The sequence below is a fragment of the Pseudophryne corroboree genome, chromosome 1 (assembly GCF_028390025.1).
Source record: "Pseudophryne corroboree isolate aPseCor3 chromosome 1, aPseCor3.hap2, whole genome shotgun sequence".
In the NCBI taxonomy this organism is placed as follows: Eukaryota; Metazoa; Chordata; class Amphibia; order Anura; family Myobatrachidae; genus Pseudophryne; species Pseudophryne corroboree.
Genome location: NC_086444.1, coordinates 1085207752 through 1085227951, shown reverse-complemented (window position 1 = coordinate 1085227951; position 20200 = coordinate 1085207752). Strand labels below are relative to the sequence as shown.

At 48.5% G+C, this 20200-nt stretch overlaps 1 protein-coding gene across 1 annotated transcript in view; it reads left to right on the top strand.

Moving 5' to 3' along the window:
- The window catches only part of PROM1 (prominin 1), a 359429-nt gene that overhangs the window by 199661 nt on the left and 139568 nt on the right, over positions 1 to 20200 (top strand). Inside the window, exon 8 of the mRNA XM_063921206.1 lies at positions 4049 to 4138. Within this exon, the coding sequence (XP_063777276.1) occupies positions 4049 to 4138 (90 nt within the window). The remainder of the gene's footprint in view (positions 1 to 4048; positions 4139 to 20200) is intronic.

Genomic DNA, 20200 nt, shown 5'->3' with positions numbered 1-20200 from the left:
TGTGGCTGGTATGAGTCTTACCCGGGATTCAAAATCCTCCCTTATTGTGTACGCTCGTCCGGGCACAGTACCTAACTGGAGTCTGGAGGAGGGTCATAGGGGGAGGAGCCAGTGCACACCACCTGATCTGGAAAAGCTTTACTTTTTGTGCCCTGTCTCCTGCGGAGCCGCTATTCCCCATGGTCCTTTCAGGAACCCCAGCATCCACTACGGACTCCGAGAAATAGATTTATCGGTAAGTAAAATCTTATTTTTTCATATAACAAAGGCACCTTGGTGGATGAAAATTTGTTGTCTAAATACTGTATTAAAGACAGTGGTACGCACTAACATTCACATACATAATTTGTACTCCCTCTAAAGTTGTAGAGTCAGCAGGGAGTGTGATACAGAAGATAAGACATTAAAAAGAAAAGGTTGACAACTAAAGGGTAAACGGGTCAAAAGGTTGTCAGAGTCAAAAGGTCGACACCAATATTTTTTGAGGTGTGGGTGTGTTATTATTTTGTGTTTTTAAAAATTTCTTACCCAAATTTGTTGAAATGCGTCTCCTCGCAGGCTTGCTTTGTGCACCACGCTTACTAAAGGCAATAGTTTGTGACATGGATACTAAATTTGTTGAAATGCGTCCCCTTACGGGCTCACTTCTCTCGCAACGCTTCAGGCTCAGGCACAAGGTTACTAAAGGTAATAGTTTGTGATATACAGTAGGGGCTAATTCAGGTTGGATCGCAAATCGCGATCCAACCGGAATTATTACTATCGCCCCGCGGGCATATACGCAGCGCCCGTCCTGCGCACGCGCCCGCACTTTCTGTCAATCCGACAGAAGCGGTCACGGGGCGGGGGAGAAATGCACTGTTTCCTGGGCTGAGATGGAGCGTTGCGGGGGGCAGTGCGGCACAAACAGGGGGCGGTGAGGTGCGAACGGGTGGGTGAATGCGGCGGCTGCGTGACATCACACGCAGCCGCCATGATCGAGAACATGGCGGCGGGCCTCCTGCGGCTGCAGCTAAGCTGCGCCAGCAGGAGCCATCCTCCGTTTCTGCTAACAAGCAGAAATTGCGATGCGTTCGCAAGTTCTGCTTGTTGATTGGGAGGAAGCGCCGGTCAGCATGCTGGGCGGCCTTGCCCAGCGATGGGCTGCCCCCAGCATGCGATCCAAAGGAATTTGCAATCCTTACTGAATTAGGCCCATAGATTGTAAACGCAGCACAAGTTGAAAAACTTGAAAAAAATCCAAAAAAGCATTGGTCAATTATATGTCGACCATATGTGTCAACCTTTTTTTCACGTCGACATTTTGACCATGTCAACCTTTTGACCCTGTCGACCTTTTGACTGCTGACCTTATGTTGTCGACCTATTGACTGTTGACCTTTTATCTGTCTATCAACCACCTGCCCTGGCAGATGCCCCTTGGTATGGCAAGTGATTTCTGTGGAATACTGGTTTGCTATATCCACTAGGTAGAATGGTACTGTATATGAATTATTGCTGTGCCAAGCCTCATACCAAAATAATAAGTACAGTACTGTGGGGTAAATGTATTATAGCGGCACAGAGCGTGCCATTATAACACTTCCTGTTTCACCTCAGGCAGGAAGGGACATCGACAAGATGTACTTACATCTTGTCTGCCGAAGCTCCCCCCTCCTGCGATGTCCCCCGAGCACACAGAGCATCAGCTCAGTGCTGAAGCGCTGTGTCTATCTGTGCCCGCCCACTGAAATCCCCTGCACACTCCGGAACCGGCACCCGCCACAGCCAGGAACATCTTTGTCACTGCTGTGGTGAATGGGCATCGCCACTTGCAGCTGTCGAAATCGACAGCTGCAGGCAAGGCTGGACTGGCCATCTGGCACTTCTGGCAAATGCCAGAAGGGCCAATGGCCACGTGGGCCGGTCCAGCGCTCACTGAGACACGCTGCCGCTCAGTCCGGTGGCAGCGTGTCTCAGCTCTCAGGGGAGGAGAGCGCGCCAGCGCGGCTATGTCTGGCGGCGTATAGTGGACTTCAAACCAGCCGCCGGTTCGTGAGCCAATCAGAGCTCGCGGACCGGCAGCCAATCAGGAGCAGCCGCTGCCGGTCCGCGAGCTTTGATTGGCTCACGAACCGGCGGCTGGTTTGAAGTCCGCTACACGCTGCCAGACATAGCTGTGCTGGCGCGCTCTCAGCTCATGACAGCCGGAGGAGCAGCAGCAGCAGCAGCGGTAAGTAGCTGCAGCACTGCTGTGGGGGCAATTGGCTGGCACTGTGGGGGCAATTGTTTACCTGGCACTGTGGGGGCATTTGTATACCTGGCACTGTGGGGGCAATTGGCTGGCACTGTGGGGGCATTTGTATACCTGGCACTGTGGGGGCAATTGGCTGGCACTGTGGGGGCAATTGTTTACCTGGCACTGTGGGGGCATTTGTATACCTGGCACTGTGCGGGCATTTGGCTGGCACTGTGGTTGCATTTGTATACTTGGCACTGTGGGGGCAATTGTTTACCTGGCACTGTGGGGGCTTTTGTATACCTGGCACTGTGGGGGCAATTGGCTGGCACTCTGGGGGCATTTGTATACCTGGCACTGTGGGGGCTTTTGTATACCTGGCACTGTGGGGGCAATTGGCTGGCACTCTGGGGGCATTTGTATACCTGGCACTGTGGGGGCATTTGTATACCTGGCACTGTGGGGGCAATTGGCTGGCACTGTGGGGGCATTTGTATACCTGGCACTGTGGGGCATTTGTGGATTTGGCTCTGTGGGGGCATTTGTGGATCTGGCACTGTGGGGGCATTTGTGGATCTGGTACTGTGGGGGCATTTGTATACCTGGCACTGTGGGGGCATTTGTATACCTGGCACTGTGGGGGCATTTGTATACCTGGCACTGTGGGGGCAATTGTGGATCTGGCATTGCACTATTGGGGGCATATGTCTGTGTATCACGTCCCATTTTAATTGGCCACACCAATATTTTTGGCGGGCGCGCCTTCGGCATGCGCACACAGTACCTCTATGGGACACTCTGTCTGATTGGTCGCCGCTTAGCCCCGCCGGGAGTGCACACAGACGCTCTCATTCTAGTGAATGGGGCGCGTGCGTGTCCATGCCCCTTTTCTGGAGCGCGCGCGCTTAGTTACAACCTTTATTTTTCCATACCCCCCACTTCAACATTTCCACTTCAACCAATGGTTGTGTGTATTTTAATACAGAATGATGTACACTTGTATGTTGATATAATAATAATTTATATTTGTAAGAGCACAGACTAAGAAGTAGGAGGAGTCGGGAATAGTAAGGGGAGGAGTCAGATGCTGACACCGAGGTGGGCCTGTGTGCTTCAAAAATGCCAGGGCCTATTTTTGGTCCCAGTCCGGCCCTGGCTGCAGGTGTCGGAACTCTCAGTGATGCTGACAGTTCATACACTGCCCACGCTTATCGGCCTGCTATCCTTTAGATAGCAGCGCCCATGTCACCTTGCAGACGCCGCTGCCTTCATACATAGGCATACATAAGGTGTCCCTCCAATTGCTGGTAAGTCTTTTAGGGCTATTAAATCAATATGATATCCTCCACTCCACCTCTAGCCTTTAATATAGAATAAAAATCTAGAAGGTGTATCTAAAATGTACTAGTGCACCCTCTGATAAAGTGTCGTCCCCCCCCCCCCCCCACACACACACACACACACACACCTTTCCTTGGCCTAACATCTGCCGGGAATCAGTACTTTATGTATTGTATACACGGGTGGTCTTCAGTATGCCGACTGACGGGATCCCGGCGCACAGTATACCGGCGCCGGGATCCCGACAGCCGGCATACCGACACTTATTCTCCCTCGTGGGGGTCCACGACCCCCCTGGAGGGAGAATAAAATAGCGTGGCGAACGCAGCGAGCCCACAAGGGGCTCATTTGCGCTCGCCACACTGTCGGTAAGCCGGCGGTCGGGCTCCCGGCGCCGGTATGCTGGTCGCCGGGAGCCCGACCGCCGGCATACCGTAGTGAACCCGTATACACAACAACACCATCTAATAAAACATTTTCTTATTTCAGATGTTGGGCCGTTGCTCGGTGAGCGTGTTCATGAGCAGCTTGGGAAAGGGGTGCGTCCTGCTTTTGATGCTGTTCTTAACATGGCTGGAGGTAAGTTTCACTTTCATGGAATTATAGCCGTATATTTATAATTTTATGTTGTGTTTGCCTAAATTCAATATTCAGGAATTAAGCATGGACAATGTTCTTGTGATAGGAATACTGTATGTCTAGTATTTAGTAGAGATGAGCGCCTGAAATTTTTCGGGTTTTGTGTTTTGGTTTTGGGTTCGGTTCCGCGGCCGTGTTTTGGGTTCGACCGCGTTTTGGCAAAACCTCACCGAATTTTTTTTGTCGGATTCGGGTGTGTTTTGGATTCGGGTGTTTTTTTTAAAAAACACTAAAAAACAGCTTAAATCATAGAATTTGGGGGTCATTTTGATCCCATATTATTATTAACCTCAAAAACCAAAATTTCCACTCATTTTCAGTCTATTCTGAATACCTCACACCTCACAATATTATTTTTAGTCCTAAAATTTGCACCAAGGTCGCTGGATGACTAAGCTAAGCGACACTAGTGGCCGACACAAACACCTGGCCCATCTAGGAGTGGCACTGCAGTGTCACGCAGGATGTCCCTTCCAAAAAACCCTCCCCAATCAGCACATGACGCAAAGAAAAAAAGAGGCGCAATGAGGTAGCTGACTGTGTGAGTAAGATAAGCGACCCTAGTGGCCGACACAAACACCGGGCCCATTTAGGAGTGGCACTGCAGTGTCACGCAGGATGTCCCTTCCAAAAAACCCTCCCCAATCAGCACATGACGCAAAGAAAAAAAGAGGCGCAATGAGGTAGCTGACTGTGTGAGTAAGATTAGCGACCCTAGTGGCCGACACAAACACCGGGCCCATTTAGGAGTGGCACTGCAGTGTCACGCAGGATGTCCCTTCCAAAAAACCCTCCCCAATCAGCACATGACGCAAAGAAAAAAAGAGGCGCAATGAGGTAGCTGACTGTGTGAGTAAGATTAGCGACCCTAGTGGCCGACACAAACACCGGGCCCATTTAGGAGTGGCACTGCAGTGTCACGCAGGATGTCCCTTCCAAAAAACCCTCCCCAATCAGCACATGACGCAAAGAAAAAAAGAGGCGCAATGAGGTAGCTGACTGTGTGAGTAAGATTAGCGACCCTAGTGGCCGACACAAACACCGGGCCCATTTAGGAGTGGCACTGCAGTGTCACGCAGGATGTCCCTTCCAAAAAACCCTCCCCAATCAGCACATGACGCAAAGAAAAAAAGAGGCGCAATGAGGTAGCTGACTGTGTGAGTAAGATTAGCGACCCTAGTGGCCGACACAAACACCGGGCCCATTTAGGAGTGGCACTGCAGTGTCACGCAGGATGTCCCTTCCAAAAAACCCTCCCCAATCAGCACATGACGCAAAGAAAAAAAGAGGCGCAATGAGGTAGCTGACTGTGTGAGTAAGATTAGCGACCCTAGTGGCCGACACAAACACCGGGCCCATTTAGGAGTGGCACTGCAGTGTCACGCAGGATGTCCCTTCCAAAAAACCCTCCCCAATCAGCACATGACGCAAAGAAAAAAAGAGGCGCAATGAGGTAGCTGACTGTGTGAGTAAGATTAGCGACCCTAGTGGCCGACACAAACACCGGGCCCATTTAGGAGTGGCACTGCAGTGTCACGCAGGATGTCCCTTCCAAAAAACCCTCCCCAAACAGCACATGACGCAAAGAAAAATAAAAGAAAAAAGAGGTGCAAGATGGAATTGTCCTTGGGCCCTCCCACCCTCCCTTATGTTGTATAAACAAAACAGGACATGCACACTTTAACCAACCCATCATTTCAGTGACAGGGTCTGCCACACGACTGTGACTGATATGACGGGTTGGTTTGGACCCCCCCCAAAAAAGAAGCAATTAATCTCTCCTTGCACAAACTGGCTCTACAGAGGCAAGATGTCCACCTCATCATCACCCTCCGATATATCACCGTGTACATCCCCCTCCTCACAGATTATCAATTCGTCCCCACTGGAATCCACCATCTCAGCTCCCTGTGTACTTTGTGGAGGCAATTGCTGCTGGTCAATGTCTCCGCGGAGGAATTGATTATAATTCATTTTAATGAACATCATCTTCTCCACATTTTCTGGATGTAACCTCGTACGCCGATTGCTGACAAGGTGAGCGGCGGCACTAAACACTCTTTCGGAGTACACACTTGTGGGAGGGCAACTTAGGTAGAATAAAGCCAGTTTGTGCAATGGCCTCCAAATTGCCTCTTTTTCCTGCCAGTATAAGTATGGACTGTGTGACGTGCCTACTTGGATGCGGTCACTCATATAATCCTCCACCATTCTTTCAATGGTGAGAGAATCATATGCAGTGACAGTAGACGACATGTCCGTAATCGTTGTCAGGTCCTTCAGTCCGGACCAGATGTCAGCATCAGCAGTCGCTCCAGACTGCCCTGCATCACCGCCAGCGGGTGGGCTCGGAATTCTGAGCCTTTTCCTCGCACCCCCAGTTGCGGGAGAATGTGAAGGAGGAGATGTTGACAGGTCGCGTTCCGCTTGACTTGACAATTTTGTCACCAGCAGGTCTTTCAACCCCAGCAGACTTGTGTCTGCCGGAAAGAGAGATCCAAGGTAGGCTTTAAATCTAGGATCGAGCACGGTGGCCAAAATGTAGTGCTCTGATTTCAACAGATTGACCACCCGTGAATCCTTGTTAAGCGAATTAAGGGCTCCATCCACAAGTCCCACATGCCTAGCGGAATCGCTCCGTGTTAGCTCCTCCTTCAATGTCTCCAGCTTCTTCTGCAAAAGCCTGATGAGGGGAATGACCTGACTCAGGCTGGCAGTGTCTGAACTGACTTCACGTGTGGCAAGTTCAAAGGGCATCAGAACCTTGCACAACGTTGAAATCATTCTCCACTGCGCTTGAGACAGGTGCATTCCACCTCCTATATCGTGCTCAATTGTATAGGCTTGAATGGCCTTTTGCTGCTCCTCCAACCTCTGAAGCATATAGAGGGTTGAATTCCACCTCGTTACCACTTCTTGCTTCAGATGATGGCAGGGCAGGTTCAGTAGTTTTTGGTGGTGCTCCAGTCTTCTGTACGTGGTGCCTGTACGCCGAAAGTGTCCCGCAATTTTTCTGGCCACCGACAGCATCTCTTGCACGCCCCTGTCGTTTTTTAAATAATTCTGCACCACCAAATTCAAGGTATGTGCAAAACATGGGACGTGCTGGAATTTGCCCATATTTAATGCACACACAATATTGCTGGCGTTGTCCGATGCCACAAATCCACAGGAGAGTCCAATTGGGGTAAGCCATTCCGCGATGATCTTCCTCAGTTGCCGTAAGAGGTTTTCAGCTGTGTGCGTATTCTGGAAACCGGTGATACAAAGCGTAGCCTGCCTAGGAAAGAGTTGGCGTTTGCGAGATGCTGCTACTGGTGCCGCCGCTGCTGTTCTTGCGGCGGGAGTCCATACATCTACCCAGTGGGCTGTCACAGTCATATAGTCCTGACCCTGCCCTGCTCCACTTGTCCACATGTCCGTGGTTAAGTGGACATTGGGTACAACTGCATTTTTTAGGACACTGGTGAGTCTTTTTCTGAGGTCCGTGTACATTCTCGGTATCGCCTGCCTAGAGAAGTGGAACCTAGATGGTATTTGGTAACGGGGGCACACTGCCTCAATAAATTGTCTAGTTCCCTGTGAACTAACGGCGGATACCGGACGCACGTCTAACACCAACATAGTTGTCAAGGCCTCAGTTATCCGCTTTGCAGCAGGATGACTGCTGTGATATTTCATCTTCCTCGCAAAGGACTGTTGAACAGTCAATTGCTTACTGGAAGTAGTACAAGTGGGCTTACGACTTCCCCTCTGGGATGACCATCGACTCCCAGCAGCAACAACAGCAGCGCCAGCAGCAGTAGGCGTTACACGCAAGGATGCATCGGAGGAATCCCAGGCAGGAGAGGACTCGTCAGAATTGCCAGTGACATTGCCTGCAGGACTATTGGCATTCCTGGGGAAGGAGGAAATTGACACTGAGGGAGTTGGTGGGGTGGTTTGCGTGAGCTTGGTTACAAGAGGAAGGGATTTACTGGTCAGTGGACTGCTTCCGCTGTCACCCAAAGTTTTTGAACTTGTCACTGACTTATTATGAATGCGCTGCAGGTGACGTATAAGGGAGGATGTTCCGAGGTGGTTAACGTCCTTACCCCTACTTATTACAGCTTGACAAAGGGAACACACGGCTTGACACCTGTTGTCCGCATTTCTGTTGAAATAGTTCCACACCGAAGAGCTGATTTTTTTGGTATTTTCACCAGGCATGTCAACGGCCATATTCCTCCCACGGACAACAGGTGTCTCCCCGGGTGCCTGACTTAAACAAACCACCTCACCATCAGAATCCTCCTGGTCAATTTCCTCCCCAGCGCCAGCAACACCCATATCCTCCTCATCCTGGTGTACTTCAACACTGACATCTTCAATCTGACTATCAGGAACTGGACTGCGGGTGCTCCTTCCAGCACTTGCAGGGGGCGTGCAAATGGTGGAAGGCGCATGCTCTTCACGTCCAGTGTTGGGAAGGTCAGGCATCGCAACCGACACAATTGGACTCTCCTTGTGGATTTGGGATTTCGAAGAACGCACAGTTCTTTGCGGTGCTACTGCTTTTGCCAGCTTGAGTCTTTTCATTTTTCTAGCGAGAGGCTGAGTGCCTCCATCCTCATGTGAAGCTGAACCACTAGCCATGAACATAGGCCAGGGCCTCAGCCGTTCCTTGCCACTCCGTGTGGTAAATGGCATATTGGCAAGTTTACGCTTCTCCTCCGACAATTTTATTTTAGGTTTTGGAGTCCTTTTTTTACTGATATTTGGTGTTTTGGATTTTACATGCTCTGTACTATGACATTGGGCATCGGCCTTGGCAGACGACGTTGCTGGCATTTCATCGTCTCGGCCATGACTAGTGGCAGCAGCTTCAGCACGAGGTGGAAATGGATCTTGATCTTTCCCTAATTTTGGAACCTCAACATTTTTGTTCTCCATATTTTAATAGGCACAACTAAAAGGCACCTCAGGTAAACAATGGAGATGGATGGATACTAGTATACAATTATGGACGGACTGCCGAGTGCCGACACAGAGGTAGCTACAGCCGTGAACTACCGTACTGTGTCTGCTGCTAATATAGACTGGTTGATAAAGAGATGTCGTAGTATGTATGTATGAAGAAGAAAGAAAAAAAAACCACGGTTAGGTGGTATACAATTATGGACGGACTGCCGAGTGCCGACACAGAGGTAGCCACAGCCGTGAACTACCGTACTGTACTGTGTCTGCTGCTAATATAGACTGGTTGATAAAGAGATGTCGTAGTATGTATGTATGAAGAAGAAAGAAAAAAAAACCACGGGTAGGTGGTATACAATTATGGACGGACTGCCGAGTGCCGACACAGAGGTAGCCACAGCCGTGAACTACCGTACTGTACTGTGTCTGCTGCTAATATAGACTGGTTGATAAAGAGATGTAGTAGTATGTATGTATGAAGAAGAAAGAAAAAAAAACCACGGGTAGGTGGTATACAATTATGGACGGACTGCCGAGTGCCGACACAGAGGTAGCCACAGCCGTGAACTACCGTACTGTACTGTGTCTGCTGCTAATATAGACTGGTTGATAAAGAGATGTAGTAGTATGTATGTATAAAGAAGAAAGAAAAAAAAACCACGGGTAGGTGGTATACAATTATGGATGGACTGCCGAGTGCCGACACAGAGGTAGCTACAGCCGTGAACTACCGTACTGTGTCTGCTGCGACTGGATGATAAATAATGATATAAAAAATATATATATATCACTACTGCAGCCGGACAGGTATATATATTATATAATGACGGACCTGCTGGACACTGTCTGTCAGCAGAATGAGTTTTTTATAGAATAAAAAAAAAAACACCACACAAGTGAAGTCACACGACGAGTGTTTAACTTTTTCAGGCAATCACAATATAGTATACTACTAACTATACTGGTGGTCAGTGTGGTCAGGTCACTGGTCAGTCACACTGGCAGTGGCACTCCTGCAGCAAAAGTGTGCACTGTTTAATTTTAATATAATATGTACTCCTGGCTCCTGCTATAACCTATAACTGGCACTGCAGTGCTCCCCAGTCTCCCCCACAATTATAAGCTGTGTGAGCTGAGCACAGTCAGATATATAATATATACATAGATGATGCAGGCATGCAGCACACTGGGCTGAGCAGTGCACACAGATATGGTATGTGACTGAGTCACTGTGTGTACCGTTTTTTTCAGGCAGAGAACGGATATATTAAATAAAACAACTGCACTGCTGGTGGTCACTGTGGTCAGTCACTAAACTCTGCACTCTCTTCTACAGTATCAGCCTCAGGTCAATCTCTCTCTCTCTCTCCTAATCTAAATGGAGAGGACGCCAGCCACGTCCTCTCCCTATCAATCTCAATGCACGTGTGAAAATGGCGGCGACGCGCGGCTCCTTATATAGAATCCGAGTCTCGCGAGAATCCGACAGCGTCATGATGACGTTCGGGCGTGCTCGGGTTAACCGAGCAAGGCGGGAAGATCCGAGTCGCTCGGACCCGTGAAAAAAAACATGAAGTTCGTGCGGGTTCGGATTCAGAGAAACCGAACCCGCTCATCTCTAGTATTTAGGCTGTCTACCAGCAACATTGCCATTTAGTACAGTTGCCTTGCTTACCTTGTCTTCAGCAGAATCTCTTTATTTTCTCCCAGAGCTTTCCTGTCAGTCTTACTGAGGAGTGATTATACTCTTACAATAAAAGTGCTTGGAGGCAGACAGGGGAATTCAACTGCAAGTGAAGGGTGCAAATTGCGTTGCCATGGCATTTAAACTTTGGCAGTGGCACCCTATCTTCCACCGTGCACCCAGCCGGCCGAATGCCAGATCTGCACAATGTGCTCACTACCCTATGGGGCAGCGAACACTTTTGTGCAAGATCGGGCTACTGTACAGCATGGCTATTGTCGCCCTGATTCAGCCGGGCAAAGGGATTTCCCGACAAATGAAATCCCCCCACAGCCTTGTAGGAAGAGATCATACAGCAGTAGCAGTATATAATGTTATTATGATTATGGACAGTTTCAGAAAGGACAGAAATTAGAGATGTGCGGTGGGCACTTTTCGTGTTTTGTGTTTTGGTTTTGGTTCTGGTTCCATGCTCGTGTTTTGGATCTGGATTGGTTTTACCAAAACCACCCTTTGAGTATTGGTTTTGGATCTGGATGATTTTTGAAAAAAAACATGAAAACAGCTAAAATCACAGAATTTGGGGGTAATTTTGATCCTACGATATTATTAACCTCAATAACAATAATTTCCACTCATTTCCAGTCTATTCTGAACACCTCACACCTCACAATATTGTTTTTAGGCCAAAAGGTTGCACCGAGGTGGCTATATGACTAAGATAAGTAACACAAGTGTGCGGCACAAACACCTGGCCCATCTAGGAGTGGTACTGCAGTGGAAGACAGGATGACACTTAAAAAATAATAATCCCCAAACATGATGCAAAGATGTAAAAGAGATGCAATGAGGTAGCTATATGACTAAGCTAATCGACACAAGTGTGCGGCACAAACACCTGGCCCATCTAGGATTGGCACTGCAGTCCCACTGCACTAATGGAGGATACCGTATGCACGTCTAACACCAACATAGCTGTCAAGGCCTCAGTTATCCGCTTTACAACAGGATGACTGCTGTCATATTTCATCTTCCTCACAAAGGACTGTTGGACAGTCATTTGCTTAGTTGAAGTAGTACAAGGACTTCCCCTCTGGGATGACGATCGACTCCCAGCAGCAACAACAGCAGCCGCAGCAGCAGTAGGAGGAAGTGGTTCTTGATCTTTCCCTATCTTATCCTCAAAATTTTTGTTCTCCATTATTTTTCTGGAGTTATATAACAAAATGCAGCAACCCCTTTATTTGGAGTAAATAATATACAGCACAGGACAGTACCACTGGATTTATACGTCAGTACCACTGGACATATATGGCAGTATCACTGGACTGGACATATACGGCAGTACCACTGGACTGGACATATACGGCAGTACCACTGGACATATACGGCAGTACCACTGGACATATACGGCAGTACCACTGGACATATACGGCAGTACCACTGGACTTATACAGCAGTATCACTGGACTGGATTTATACGCCAGTACCACAGGATTTATACGGCAGTACCACTGGACATATATGGCAGTATCACTGGACTGGATTTATACGGCAGTATCGCTGGACTGGATTTATTCCCCAGTACCATTGGATTTATACGGCAATATCACTGGACATATACGGCAGTATCACTGGAATTATATGGCAGTACCACTGGACGTATACGGCAGTGTCACTGGACTGTATTTATACTGCAGTACCACTGGACATATACGGCAGTATCACTGGACATATACGGCAGTATCACTGGACTGGAGTTATACGCCAGTACCACTGGATTTATACAGCAGTATCACTGGACATATACGGCAGTATAACTGGAATTATATGGCAGTACCACTGGACGTATACGGCAGTGTCACTGGACTGGATTTATATGGCAGTACCACTGGACATATACGGCTGTATCACTGGACTGGATTTATACGCCAGTACCACTGGATTTATATGGCAGTACCACTGGACATATACAGCAGTATCACTGGACTGGATTTATACGGCAGTATCACAGGACTGGATTTATACGGCAGTACCACTGGACATATACGGCAGTATCACTGGACATATACGGCAGTATCAACAAGTGTGCGGCACAAACACCTGGCCCATCTAGGAGTGGCACTACAGTGGCAAACAGCACATCGGGGGTCATTCCGAGTTGTTCGCTCGCAAGCTGCTTTTAGCAGCTTTGCACACGCTAAGCCGCCGCCTACTGGGAGTGAATCTTAGCTTATCAAAATTGCGAACGAAAAATTAGCAAAATAGCGAATACACACCTCTTAGCAGTTTCTGAGTAGCTCCACACTTACTCGGCATCTGCGATCAGTTCAGTGCTTGTCGTTCCTGGTTTGACGTCACAAACACACCCAGCGTTTGCCCAGACACTCCTCCGTTTCTCCAGCCACTCCCGCGTTTTTCCCAGAAACGGTAGCGTTTTTTCGCACACACCCATAAAACGGCCTGTTTCCGCCCAGAAACACCCACTTCCTGTCAATCACATTACGATCACCAGAACGAAGAAAAAACCTCGTAATGCCGTGAGTAAAATACCTAACTGCATAGCAAATTTACTTGGCGCAGTCGCACTGCGGACATTGCGCATGCGCATTAGCGACTAATCGCTCCGTTGCGAGAAAAAAATACCGAGCGAACAACTCGGAATGACCCCCATCATGCAAAGATGGGGGCTGTATGTAAAGACATTACATAACTCACGTAAGGTGCATGATACATATATGTATTACTAGGTGATTCATCGTGCCCTACGGGCGCTCTTCACACCGTCGCAAAGGGCTATGCCCCCCAAACCCCTGCACGTCATTTAGGCGGGCAATATTTGTATTATATGGAGTGTGCCGAAACTAGGATCTTCGTCACCGGGGCAAGGCAGTAATTCCACAAACCCCCCCTCCCCCCCAACACCACAAAAAAAAACTATTAGATTGCCAAAAGTTTTGAAAAAAGGGGACACCACTGGACAATACTCCCCTATGTGCCTCAAATGCCCTATGCGTCACATGCCCCGCCTGCGTGTTCAACTACATGCTCCTCTGTGTGTCTCCATTCATTGCACTATATCGTAACACTTCATCACTGCACTAAATTCTCCTATCCACTGCACTCCATCACTACACTACATGCCCCGATGCACTGCACTACATAGTACCCTATATGCAGGGCCGGTTCGAGCCCTCTCTGTGCCCCGGGCAGGAAATGGGGGTGTGGCTTAATACAGGGGGCGTGGTCAGTTACGCCCCCTGTACAGTAGTAGCGCCGCTTAAATGCTGAGCGGTGCGCGATGACGTAATCGCAAACCGCTCAGCAAAGGTCCTCTCCACGAAGGGAAACTGGACGCGTAGCGTCTAGTTCCCTTCACAGGGGACACAGCCGCACAGCCGGGGGACACAGCTGGCAGCGGAGGGCACAGCAGTGGCAGATCTTGCCATGGTGCGGCGCCCTCCGGATGGCGCCAGCGCCCTCCGGAAGGCGGCGCCCCGAGCAAAAGTCCTGCTTGCCCGTGGCAAGATCTGCTACTGCCTATATGCTACACTACATCACTGCGCTATATCCCCTTATATGCTACACCACATAAGTGCACTACATGCCTCTATATACTGCAATACATTACTACACTACATACCCTATATGGTACACTACATCACTGCACTAGACCACCCTATAAGCTACACCAAATCCTCCCATCTGTGAGGCAAAGCGGAGGTTGATTCTGCTAACTGGGAGCACAGTGGGCTTCTATAGCTTGTATGGTGCACCACATACTAGTAGCAGCACTGCATGGCAAAGAAGAGAGTTTAAGACAGTAGCCGACATAGGAGAGATCCCTGGTACTGAAGCTCACCCGCACAGCATCGGAGCCAGCTGCAGGCAGACAGGTGGGTCAGGTACATTCCCTGGGACCTGTCTGCTGTCTCACAGGAGCAGCACAGCACTGCTGGTAAAAAAAACAAAAAAAAAACCCTGCTCCGCTGTAACTCCTTGGCGCCCCCTCAAATCTTGCACCCGGGGCGCATACCCCCTTAGCCCCCCCCTAGTAACTTACCTTCAAGCATAATGTTGTTAGTGGGTAAATATTTTACGGCCAAAGGGCGTGCGATGGTCAAGGGAGTGTAGGCCCTTGCGTTGGTGTGAAGAGCGGACGCAGGGCACGATGAATGACCTAGTGTGTTAATAATATGTTATGTGTACATAATGTAGGTATAAAGACAATGTTTGGTAAATACCACATACACAGTGTGTGTGTTGGGAGATTATTTCTCATATATATATATCACTATACAGCCCCTTCCCCAGTGTGTGCGCTGGGGACTTATCCCTCATAACAGTATATGGTATTAGCCTCTCACCAGCTTCATTATATAGTTATAGTATAGTTATATATTCATTGTCCCCACACACTGCACACAACAGACTCTCACTCTGCACCAGCACCAGAAACCGCAACCACCATGTTCCTTCCTGGCCACGCAAGGCATGCCAGGAGTTGTAGTCTCCCCACAGCACTGCCGTGACGTCACGGTGACGCGCACCCTCCGCAGTCTATCGTGCCAAATACACATATGCCAGATATGCCCCACAGTGCCAGTTAGTCATATGCCCCATAATGCCAGATATACACATGCCCCACAGTGCCAGATATACATAAGCCACACAGTGCCAGACATGCCCCACAATGCCAGTTATACATATGCCCAACCCACCCCACCCCTCGCACCTCCCTCCCGCTGCTCACCTGCTGCTGCTCTGTCTGGGTCAGTGGATAGAGAGGAGAGCGGAGCGTGGGCCCATCCCTCAGTGAAGCTCAGTCAGACTCTGGTGGTCTCCGGCTGAGGCGTGTATCTTCTTAACTGAGCACCGGTTCGTTAGCCAATCAGAGCTCCCGGACAGGCAGCCGCGGCTCCTGATTGGCTGCTGGTCCGTAAGCTCTGATTGGCTAACGAACCGGTGCTCAGTTGAGAAGATACACACCGTGGCCAGAGATCAAAGTCTGACTGAGCTGCACTGAGGGACAGGACAGCGCAGCGCTCTCCTCTCCTTCCCTTACACAGCAGCGGGCTGGAAAAGGGAGCAGGAGCACATCAGCGGCCTTTACCGTAATAGCCGCTAACGACGGCTATGGTGTGTGTGAGTGGCGTACAGGCGGCTAGATCCTTAACGGTACGCTGTACCCAAGTGTACCGCCACACTTGCAGGCCTTGTCGCTCCTATCCAGATCTGTGACTCTGTCTCAGAGCTCCTAGCCACGCCCAGCGTTAAGAAATGAGTCACAGATCTGGACAAATATATATGAGATATGGGATACTGGTTTTGCTTATGCCTATTTGTCTACTGTGTATGTATGTGCGCTGTATGTGTGTTCTCTATTGACACTGTATACACAGAAAGTGACCTCACCTCAGTGATCACAAGCTCCTCTGAAATATTGTAATGTATACTGAAGCTATCAATGTGGCTGTTCACATAGAAACATCTTCCAGATAACTCAGCAACCAAGATTGTTATAATTTGCCTCTCAGACAGAAAACTGTGATCCATTCCCCATAGTATCTGCAGAAGATGTGCTTTCACTTACAGCAGTAAATTAAGTTCTGTCCTTTGTCTCCTGTCCCGGAATGTCTGGGATATTTTTGTGATCTCCTGATAATCTTTTTTTCAGGAGGGGGGTAAACAGTTTTACTTAAAGCCCATTTATTTGACTGGTGATAGGCCATAATGATGCAAAGTGCACAATAGAGCAATGCCCACCTCAGTAAACATTGAACGAACATTGCATTAAAGACGCAATTTGCCCTACTCCCTTGATGAGCAAGATGTGTAATCAAGCCCCATCCGCATCTTATTTGCATACTTCCTCCTGTAAAGAAGAAATAAAATGTTGGAAAATAAGCCAGAAAGCAGAATAAGTGCCCCGATCATCTCACCTGAATGATCCTTGTTTACTTCTGGCAGAGTTCATGCAGTGTGGGGATCATTTAGCCAGTGTGAGGCACCTCCCCCAATCATTCCCATCTGCCCTCAAATGATCGAGCGGTTCTGCGTGCATTACTGACAGGTACTCGCAGCTCGCCCCTCACAAGCAGAGTAGTGTGAAGCGGGACATGACGCCCAACTGTCCGTGCAATGGGGAAAATGTCTTGATGGAGAGGGGCAGTAACCCAAAATTGGGGATTCCATAGCAGCATCAGCACAATTGACAGACTGCCCTTCTCTCTCCTAACTGATCATGCAGTTCTCATTATCTACTGCTGCCTGTGTGCTGCAGTGCTGGGGTCCTGCTTAGAAAAGGGATAGGTGCATGATGTATTTAATTCTAGCAATGACAGGACCGTCTCTACCTCAATCCCCAAACTAGCCCTGATGTGAAATCCGCATCACACACATATATAATAAATAGGCCTCCCTCTCTGCAACCAACCCCATATAACATTAACATTTAATAAATAAACCTATTTCCCCCACAAACAGCCCTGACATTGAATAATTAGTATTCATATACAGTATAATAATTAGCCCTTCACAAATTAAGCCACATCTTAAATGAATAGCCTTCCAAACCACCAACGCATTAAACAGTCTCACCTATTAAATTAAGCAGACCCCACCATCAAATAAACTGTCAATCAATAAATGAATACATTGGGCCAGATGCATCATCGCCTGGAAAGTGATAAAATGGGAAGTGAAAAAGTACCAGCCAATCAGCTCCTAACTGCCATTTTTCAAACACAGCCTGTGACATGGTGGTTTGGACCTGATTGGCTGGTACTTTTTCACTCTCCATTTTATTACCTTCCAAGCGATGATGCATCTAGCCCAGTACCTCTTACTGATTAAACACTATCCCTCACTCTCACCATTAAATGATTAGCATATAAGCCACCAGCCACATTATACATTATAGAGACCCCCTATCCCCTTCACTTACCTTATGCACAACACCTTCTCCCCATGAATTCCCTATACCCTGTTCTGCTGGTTCACTCTACCAATACTCCACCTCCTACCCAGCCTTAGTTCTCGCCACTGACATCAGGACAAGATGTGTGAATATATGAAGTCACAGCATAAACACAGACTTCTCAGTTCTACCACAGACACTTGATATCACCAGCCCTCCATCCATTCCTAGGCCACTGCAATACCCCCACCGCTTCACAACCTCTAGCCCCCTTTAATTCCTATTGCTCCCACATATACGGTACTAGCCACACCACTGCACTCTCCTCATGTCTACCCCTGTCCCAGTCCAAAACAAAGCTCCCACTGCTTCCAGCCCGCAGTAATATCCCCACCCATCCCTTCACTATCCACTGCTGTCATTTGCTCTCCTCACCAATCCCTTAAGACCACTGCAAAACCTCACTACTGCAAGTCCACTGTTATTGTTCCATCACTCCTTCCATTTCAAGCCACCTGTCATATCTTCTCCCTTCTGCTTCTCCCATCTCACTGTAATGTTGCCAGCCCAGTATAATTCCCACACCGTTCCCAGCCCAGTATAATGTCTGCACCTTTCCTAGCTCCAGATAAGGTGGTCATTCCGAGTTGTTCGCTCGCTAGCAGTTTTTAGCAGTCGTGCAAATGCTAAACCGCCGCCCACTGGGGGTGTATTTTAGCTTAGCAGAAGTACGAACGAAAGGATCGCAGAGCGACTACAAAAAAAAATTGTGCAGTTTCAGAGTAGCTTCAGACCTACTCAGTGCTTGCGATCACTTCAGACTGTTCAGTTCCGGATTTGACGTCACAAACACGCCCTGCGTTCGCCCAGCCGTGCCTGCGTTTTTCCTGGCACGCCTGCGTTTTTCCGAACACTCCCTGAAAATGGTCAGTTGACACCCAGAAACGCCCCTTTCCTGTCAATCACTCTGCGGCTGCCATTGCGACTGAAAAGCTTTGCTAGACCTTGTGTAAAAATATTTTGCCCGTTGTGAAAGTACGTCGCGTGTGCGCACTGCGCCGCATGCACAGAAGTGCCGCTTTTTCACTTAATCGCTGCGCAGCGAACATTTTTATCTAGCAATCAACTCGGAATGACCCCTAATGTCTGGGCCTCTTCCAGTCCAGCATAATGTCCACATCCCCCAAGCCAGTACAATATCTTGACCCCACCACACTCCCCCAGACCCCCACCTCACTCAGCCTACTATTATTTTCTCAGCCCTCCAAGCCCAGCATAATATCCTTGACACCTCCACACTGCCCAGACCTTTGTAAAAAAAAAAAAAAAAAAAAAGACACTATTTCAAAACACACCTGTCAGGCTGAAAATAATTATAGAAACCATACCGATCCCGGGTTATATGAACCATACCGATCCCGGGTATTAGAATGCCGGCGGGCACAAGTCAGAATAGTCCCTGGTAGTCGGCATGCCGTCTGTCAGGATTTAAAGGGGGATGGGTTGTAGGCGTCAGTATTTTGACCGCCGGTCACATAACTGCATCCCCTGTCTTTTATTCAAATGAATCCTGCACCAGGTTCTCTCTACTCCGCCCTCCCTCCTCCTTGATTCTCATTTCTCTGCCCCTCTTCTCCTCCACGGGTCCTGCTTTGCAATAAATGACATTGAGATCTAGAGGCATATTTATCAGCATGCCCTAAGCCGCACATTAACCAGTGACTTGCCATCAGTGTAGGCAGGGGAGGCAGAGCCTTTTCTGTTATACTCCAGTATACTCCAGAGTTTTGACTATAAAAATGATTAGAATAATACAAAGAAGATATTTATAACTTATAATATCATATTTGTATTATTCTATATCATACAATCAACTTTGTGTTATTGTAATCATTTTTATAGTCATAGTTGTACTATTCTAATTATTTTTTATGTTTGTAAATCTGGCTGATATATGCAAGTGCCTCTCCAGTCACTGACCTCACCATACATTACTGCTATTAATTATGTATCCGAAACGCTGCAAATTGTGACAGCGGATACTATGCTAACTGAGCAATTCTGTCTTGCTCCGTTGTGGGAACAGCTGCTCCGAAAAGCAGCCCTCCCTGCGAGCCCAAAAGACCCATACACAATGGGCGATTTTGAGCTGAAAGCAGCACAGCTCAAAACCACCCAGTGTGTATGGACAAGCTTCATTGCTGGCGGCCGCCGTTCATCTACTGGTATTACCAGTAGGTGAACGGCGGGGTAAGCGGCTTTCCATGGCTTCCTGCTATGCAAAGCCGTTCACCCCCGCTGACATCGCTGGGCAGGGGTAAAAAGCGCTCAGTGTGTATGCACCTTAACACTACTGATTGTGCCACGTAGTCACTAGCATCATCCTTTTGCACTGCCAGGTTTACCACGGCAGTGTCACAGCACATGCGTGGGCTGACTTCAT